At 43.7% G+C, this 8,791-nt stretch overlaps 1 protein-coding gene across 1 annotated transcript in view; it reads left to right on the top strand.

The window, feature by feature from the left end:
• The first annotated feature begins 252 nt into the window (after window positions 1–252).
• The window catches only part of GNAL (G protein subunit alpha L), a 373,555-nt gene continuing 365,016 nt past the window's right edge, over window positions 253–8,791 (top strand). The window contains exon 1 of the mRNA XM_040353942.1: window positions 253–1,070. Within this exon, the coding sequence (XP_040209876.1) occupies window positions 542–1,070 (529 nt within the window). The 5' untranslated portion in view covers window positions 253–541. The remainder of the gene's footprint in view (window positions 1,071–8,791) is intronic.

Genomic DNA, 8,791 nt, shown 5'->3' with positions numbered 1-8,791 from the left:
GTGAGCGTACAATCAGATTGTGTAAATCCAGCTTTGATCCCTGATGAAGTGTCCCCTGGGGAAGGATAAGCCGATTGACAGGAGAAGAATTTGGAGAGAGATGATGGAGAAAAGCGAGAATGTCCAAACGGTTGTATTGCACAGAAAAGCTGCGCCCCTGGTGTCGCCCTTGCGCAGGCTGAGTGTGGGGGATGCGCGTGGTGTGCGGTGATTACGGTAAGGTGGACCGGCCTGCTGAGGTCCCCGGCGGTGTCAGGTGATCGGTGCTGTGTGTACGGAGCTGAGCGGAGAAGATGCACGATGGCCCGCTGGCAATGTGACGGGCTGCTGGGCTCTGTATTCTCCGCTCCTCCCGGGATTCCCGGCTGGATGATGAAGAGCTAAGCTGCCTCCATCCCGCCGCCCAGCAACTGCCATCTCTGAGAACGTCTCTCCATTCATCCGGGGTGCGCCCATCGCCGAATCCGCCCCCCGATCTCTGCCCATCGATCTGTGGCTATTGATCGCCGATCTCAGGCAGCACGTGTACATCTCCGGAGCCATGGGGCTCTGCTACAGCCTCCGGCCGCGGCTGTTCGGTGATCCCAGCGGCTCCATCTCTAACGCCGCCACCAACTCAGACACCGAGCAACCCCCGGAGCTGTCAGTGCCTATGAGAGCCGGGGATCTGAGGCATGGAGATCTGCACCGGACAGGGACCCCCTCCGCCGGGGCACAGCAACAGCAGCAGCAGCTCAGGGACGGGCAACCTCGCCGGGGGGAGCTGTGCAAAGCGGCCAAAGGGGACAGTCCAGACGGGCTACTACTACTACTACAGAACGGGGGAGGCAGCGGACCCGGGGACAGCAAGCAGCAGCCGCAGCAGCACAAGCCCAGCAAGGGCCAGCAGGCGCAGCAGCAGCAGGTGCAACAGCAGCAGCAGCAGCATCCTCTGCAGAAGGGATGGGACAAACTCCGACTGGAGGAGAAGGAGGCTGAGAAGGAGGCCAAGAAAGTCAGCAAGAGCATAGATCGGGTCCTGAAGGAGCAGAAGAGGGAGTACAAGCAGACCCATAGGCTGCTCCTCCTAGGTAGGTACCTCTCCCTCCATTTCTACACTTACATGATGGGTAGGTGGCCATGCCTGTCTGCTTTATGTTGTCCTTGACATTTTATGATTGGCCTGCATCCTGTGCATCTCATCCTCTTTTATTCTAAAGGACCCATACACTATACTTAGGAGGCTAGGCCTGGAGGTCTGAACACCCCAGGGGTGGAGGTTTACATCTCTAGCATCTTATAGGAAATACCTGTGTCCTGTGCATCTCAGTCTACATCCTCTATGATACTGGGACCCATACACTCATACTTCCCATAGGAGTCTAGGCCTGGAGGACTAAACACCCCAGGGGTGGAGGTTTACATAGACAATTACTATATATTCTAGCATCTTATAGGAATTACCTGTGTCCTGTGCATCTCAGTCTACGTCCTCTATGATACTGGGACCCATATTCCATACTTCCCATAGGAGGCTAGGCCTGGAGATCTGGTCACCCCAGGGTTGGAGGTTTACATAGACAATTCTAGCATCTTATAGGAAATACCTGTGTCCTGTGCATCTTAGTCTACATCCTCTATGATACTGGGACCCATATACTATACTTCCCATAGGAGGCAAGGCCTGGAGGTCTGATCACCCCAGGGGTGGAGGTTTATTACATAGACAATTACTATATATTCTATCATCTTATAGGAAATACCTGTGTCCTGTGCATCTCAGTCTACATCCTCTATGATACTGGGACCCATATTCTATACTTCCCATAGGAGGCTAGGCCTGGAGATCCGGTCACCCCAGGGGTGGAGGTGTACATAGACAATTATTATATATTCTATCATCTTATAGGAAATACCTTCATCCTGTGCATCTCAGTCTACATTCTCGCTTATTCTAAAGGACCTGTGTAGACTATACTTCCCATAGGAGTCTAGGCCTGGAGGTCTGATCAACCCCGAGGTTGAGGTGTATATAGACAATTATTATACTGTATATTTTATCATCTTATGAGAAATACCTGCATCCTGTGTATCTATGTCTATGTCCTTTATGATGCTGGGACCCATACACTCATACTTTCCATAAAAGACTAGACCTGAAGGTCTGATTAACCCAGGGATGGAGGTGTACATAGACGATTATATATCATCTTATAGGAAATACCTGTGTCCTGTACATCTCAGTCTACATCCTCTATGATACTAGGACCCATACACTGATCCTTCCCATAGGAGTCTGAGCCTGGGGGTATGAGAAACCCAGGGATGGAGGTGTACATAGACAATTATTATATATTCGATCATCCTATAGGAAATGCCTGCATCCTGTGCATCTCAGTCTACGTCCTCTATGATACTAGGACCCATACACTGATCCTTCCCATAGGAGTCTGGGCCTGGGGGTATGAGAAACCCAGGGATGGAGGTGTACATAGACAATTATTATATATTCGATCATCCTATAGGAAATGCCTGCGTCCTGTGCATCTCAGTCTACGTCCTCTATGATACTGGGACCCATACACTCATACTTCCCATAGGAGTCTAGGCCTGGAGGTCTGATCACCCCAGGGGTTGAGGTGTACATAGACAATTACTATATATTTTATAATCTTATGGGAAATGCCTGCATCCTGTTAATCTCAGTGTCTCAGTGTACTCTCTTATACTAAAGGACCTATACACTGAGACTTCCCATAGGAATCTAGGCCTGGAGGTCTGATAACCCAGAGATGGAGGTGTACATTGCTGAATTATAGATATTCTATAATATTAAAGCATATGTCTGCATCCTGTGCATCTCATTCCACATCCCCTATGGTATTAGGACCCATACACTGACATAGGAGCCTTTCCCTGGAGGTCTGATCAACCCAGGGATGGAGATGTACATAGCTGATAAACATATATTCTTTAGTCTCATGAGAATCACCTGCACCCCATGCATTCCAGTCTACATCCTCAGTTACATTAAAGGTCCTATACACTGATGATTTTATAGGAGTCTACTCCTGGAGGTCTGATCAACCCAGGAATGGAGGTGCACATAGCTGAATAATAGATCGTATAGGAAATGCCTGCATCCCGTGCATCTCATATTCTACATTCCCTGTGACACTACGTCTTCTATTGTGGCAAAGGACCCATACACTGATACATTCCATAGGAGCCTAACCTTGTCCTGGATGTGTGATTATCCCAGGGATTGAGGTGTACATAGCTGATTAATAAATATATATGCTTTAATCTGATACAAAATGCCTGCATCCTGTGAATCTCATAGTCTACATTCTATGTATCACAAAAGGACCCATATACAGATACATTCAATATGAGTCTACTTCTGGAGGTCTGATCAACCCAGTTATGGAGGTGTACATAGCTGATTAATAAATATATCATTTATAATCTGATAGAAGATGCATCCTGTGCATCTTGTTTTACATCTTCTATTATAGTTAGGGAACCCATACACTGATGCTTTCCACAGCTTACTCCTGGAGGTCATATCAGCCCAGGGATGAAGGTACATAGCTGATTAATAAATATATATTCTTTATTATGATAGGAAGTGACTTCCAAGTGATGCTGAATGCATGTACACAGATGAGTGTGAACTCTGTCCATTTGTACAGTGTTAGCTGTTTGCGATTCATACAATCACGTTGATGGTGGTACCCCACCCAAGCAGCACTCAAGGGGGTGGAACATGGGCTGCAATCACAGTAAGGCTGGTTTGTTAGTGAAAAGACGGTGGTGATTTAACCATCAGTAGCCTGGATTATAAACCTCATTCCAGAGTGACAATGTCTCAAAAAACAACAAAAATACAATTGTAGCGTTTGGACCATTTGTATACTTTCATTTCCATAGGACCATCCTAGGACAGGCAGGCGCTGGTGGTGTCTTTTAGTCTACCTAAGCAGTATATGCATGTTTTAGCTAATTGTCATCTCCCTGTGCCTTGCTTCAGGGAAATAGGTGAGTGTGTAATTGATAAATCTGTAGTAATGTGATCCTAAGGGATGTGTCATTGTGCTTTGCCACTTTGCTTTCACTGCTCAGGCGTATAATTTCTCCCGAGCGTAAAGGCCAAACACTCTATGTGGTCTTGCAGGCTGCTGATGAAGGCCTGAGCATGTACTGTAGCACTGTATCCCACTCACTAGCATCACATACCATATGGCTGAAATGTATGTATTACAGAATAAACAGCACTGGGTGCACATTTTCTTTGTTATGTGTTGTTTAAAGCCATATTAATGTATATAATAATGGGATCATATGTAAGAGCTGATGAGCAGGGCCTTCTGAACCCTCCTATGTTGAATTGTATTGAAGCTGTGTTTTCCTTTATTTTGTAAAGCGCTGTGCAAACAGTTGCCTTCTAAATCCTGTCAAATATTCATATTAAAAATGATTTTAGTCATTTAGTTTTGTACATCTAAATAAAAGACAAAGTACATTAAAACCTTGGATTTCGAGCATAATTTGTTCCAGAAACATGCTTGTAATCCAAAGCACTTGTATATGAAAGCAAATTTCCCCATAAGAAATAATGGAAACTCAATTGATTCATTCCAAAACCGTTTATTCATAAGTTCTTCAGTTTATAGGTCATATAAAAGGACTATACAAAAAAAAGGTCACTGCCCTTACCTATAACTGGTCTTTACAGAAAGGAGCACTGGAAGGGCAGACACATGTCAAATAAAACCAAAGAATTTCTGTGTTCAACTTACCAACCAGCCAGCAACCAACCAAATTAACCTGTCTAAGGCCTCATGTACTCTGCTGCTTGTAAACATTTTTTTTCAATGGCTCCTGAACTCTCCTCTATGTTACCCTATCAGTACATGTACACAGGGTCGTTCATAGTCCTTTCTAGGCAGTTGAATTTAGAGACTTTTTCTGGAACATGTTTCATAAAAGACTTAGTCATGACTAAGTCTTTTATGACGAAACATGTCGGGGCGTGGCTGTGCGGCAACTATCTGAAGTGAACGTGTGACGTATCAAGGCCGATCAAGGAAGCGGAGATCCAGGAAAGAACAGCGGGGAGGTGGTGAGCGATCAGTGGACACCTTGGGTCCACCGCGAGTCGCGACCAATACACTTGGTTTTCGGTTCATCTCTAAACGAGTGTTTGCTGTGCAGTGTATTGCTCTATTTTTTGAGATTCATGTGAGTGCTATATTTGAAGATTTAAGTGTTATTAAACTAATTTTACGGTATCACGCTATTTTGAGCACTTCTTTTATATACATGCGGAGCTTTCTGGCAGTGAATTGGTTGGAACTGGGATTATCTGCTATACCTACCAGTGAGGTCTTTTTGTACACGTTTTCACGCCGAACACGAGAGTGTAAGGCAATTTAAGTTGGTGAGTTTTGCATCTGACAGGAGAGGATTCACTGACACAGGGTGTGGTGGAAGATTGGAAGCTATTATTATTATTTTTTCACAAACCTACTTGATGTAATATATGGACTTATATTTAATTAATATTTAAACACATTTATATATTTTTTTGGAATTTGTGCACATATTCACTTTTGTCACATGGTGATGTTTTTGGACATTAGCATTATTTTTGAATACCTGTGAAAATTGATATTGTATCTTACATTGTTTACAACGCTGCTTATATTTTATTACACAGAATATGTTTTTCAAAATATAAATGAAACCATTAAAAAAAAATATATTTTTTAGGAAAACAGAAGGGTTGATACATTTATATTATGAAAAACATTAGGGCATAGCAATAGTACTGGCATACACATATATAATTGATGCAGTGTGTATTGTTTGTGTTTTAACTATTTGTTTTAAATAGTACATATCGAAAAAGCTACATACAACAGAGAAGAACACATTAAAAAACTCATACACGACACAAAAGGAAGGGCAATGACAAACATACAAGAAGGCAAATATCCTAAATCTCTATTCTATTTTCGCTACATTCCTGTTCTTTCCCCTTAAAGCAGGGGTCCCAGGCTGGCAGCCCTCCAGCGGTTGCGAAACTACAAGTCCCTTGAGGCATTGCAAGGCTGACATTTGCAAGCATGACTCCCACAGGTAGAGGCATGTTGGGGATTTGTAGTTTTGCAACAGCTGAAGGGCCACCAGTTTGAGACCCCTGCCTTAAAGTGTTTCTAAACCTGTATATGCAGTAAAGGATGCTTGTTATACTCACTGTGGAACCTAAGGGGTTTATCCTCTGCATTGTGTAAAAAAGGCTGTTAGATCCTGTCTTCTCTGACCCCTCCTTCTTCCACAGTGCCCAATTCATCTCCTGATAGTACAGAGCCTTGGGGGCACTGTGCACATGCTCAGTTTGATGTGTATTGCTAAGAGATTTTTTTTCTGGGAGGGTGCATGTGCTCGGCACAGGGCCATTTAGCACTGTCAAGACAGAGGGTCAGGGGCAGTGTAATCTTAAGAGCATTATAGGCCCCCGGGCAATACAGTGCACTGGGGCCCTGTCTACACAATCACGCACGAGAATTTACTGTCAAAAATCATAAAATCTACTGGCAGAACCACATTTTTTACTGCCACTGCAAAAAAAAGTACCTAAAATTATAGTTTTCAGTGCCGAACAATGCAAATGTCAGTATTTAAACTATAAACATATAGCTAGTGCTATTAGCAATGTGTTTAAGTTAAACAAAGGTAAAAAAAAAAAATATGTTTTCATTGACATGAAGGTCAGGTTACTATAACCCAGGCAGCACAGAGTTTCCTCTTACATCAGAGTCTGCAGGATTCCCCTTTACAGTGAAAGGGAACTCTTATGTAAAGGGGAACGCTGCAGATCATGATCTAAGGGGGAACTCTGATGTGGAGGGGGGCTCTGGTGACCAAAGTCCACTGCTTTCTCTTTCCCACTTACATCAGGGTCCGCAGACTGATTTCCCCCTTGCATTGTAAGGGGGAATCCTGCAGACTCTGATGTAAAGGGGAACTCTGATGTGGGGGGCACTCTGGTGACCAGAGACCACCTTCCGTAGAGTAAATACACTAAGGTAAGGGGGGTCACTAATATAGGAGGGGGAACCTTTATATCAGTGCCCCCTTACATTTTTGCATTCACTCCCCCCTTACATCAGCAACTCGTGGAGGACCAGATCTTCTCTGTAATTTCCGCAAACTGGGCATGGGCAGTTCTAACCCGTCACTCTCCACATTTTTTTACTGGGCAGCCGGTGGGGCCCCCCAGGCAAGCAGGGCCCCCGGGCAACTGCCCAGCGTGCCCAATGGAAAAGATGGCCCTGGTCAGGGGTCCTGCAGCCTCATAGGACAGTCAGAGTAGAATGAAAACCTCTCCTACAAGCTTTAACCAGTGCTCAGCCGGACACTGATAGAAGTCACAAGACTGCTATATACTGCTGAAGAGAGAGGGTATTTAGCAGTTAATATTTACTAAACTAATTGCATTTCCATGCTCTGTCTACTGTGGGAGACCAGATATAGTGAATGCAGGGTCCTGCGTTTAGTAACACTTTAAAAAGGAATAGGGTTGTACCAGGGACATGCGGTGAGGCACTGGCTAGTATCAGAGCCAGATATACACAGGTTACATACCCCACGAACGTTAACGCGAGAGCAATTATTCGAGCACTAGACCTCCTCTGTAACTCTAAACATGTAACCTGTAAAAATTTTGATAGCTTCGCCTTTGGAGATTTTTAAGTACTGAAGTTTGGCGACATTCCAGAAGTGTGTGCAATTTTAAAGCACGACACATTAGGTATCTATTTACTCTGCGTAACATCATCTTTCATAGTGTACAAAAAGAATCAGGCTAAGTTTAGTGTTTTTTTTTTATTCATGAAATAGTTTTCTTTCCAAAAAAATGTGTTTGAAAAATTGCTGTGCAAATACCGTGTAACTTAAAACGTTGTAATGGCCACCATTTGTTTTCCTAGGGTGTCTACTGAAACAATATATATAATGTTTGGGGATTCTCAGTAATTTTCTAGCACAAAAATTATGATTTTTACATGTAGGAGAGAAGTGTCAGAATTGGCCCGGGTGGCAAGGGGTTAATTACCATAGGTAAGTAATATACAAATAATTATTATATATTATTTTTAAGGTAATTTACTATATTTTCAAATACTGTACTCAAGCAGGTGGACAAATTACTGATGTTTGAAGATATAACTTCAAAGCAGTAATTTTACAGTAAATAAATAAATAATAAATTATTATGTTATAACATATAACATAATAATATATTCTGCCTTTTCAGCAGAAGCAGATTTCCATTCTCCCTCTTAACTGTGTGAGAAAAACATGGGATTATGGGTAAATCTTATACACATAAACACATTCTTTTTCCTTCTAGCTAAGAGGGCTGGGCTGGAAGGGAGTCTCCACTGCAGCATTTTTATTGGACAGCTTGGGCCAATGGTACTTTACCATTGGTCGAAGACTCCAAGCTGTCCATTGAGCTCAGTGCCTCTGACAAGAAGTGAGGAGAGGCACTTTGAGCTCATCCTCACAGTCTCCTGCAAACAGAGTGTGCCAGCTTGTATTTAAACTGGCTGCTCTGTATTTGGCTTCTGACAGGCTGTGCAAGGATCCCCATATCTCCGAAACATAGATGATAGGAGCCCCAGTGGCAGGGCCGTCTTAACCCTCCTGGCGGTATCCCCGAGCGTGACTCGGGGTTGATTTTTTTCTACCAAAATCGGTAACCCCGAGTCACGCTCGGGGTAGATATGCAGAGCCTGCAGCG

The sequence above is a fragment of the Rana temporaria genome, chromosome 5 (assembly GCF_905171775.1).
Source record: "Rana temporaria chromosome 5, aRanTem1.1, whole genome shotgun sequence".
In the NCBI taxonomy this organism is placed as follows: Eukaryota; Metazoa; Chordata; class Amphibia; order Anura; family Ranidae; genus Rana; species Rana temporaria.
This window is presented reverse-complemented; position numbering and strand designations above follow the sequence as displayed.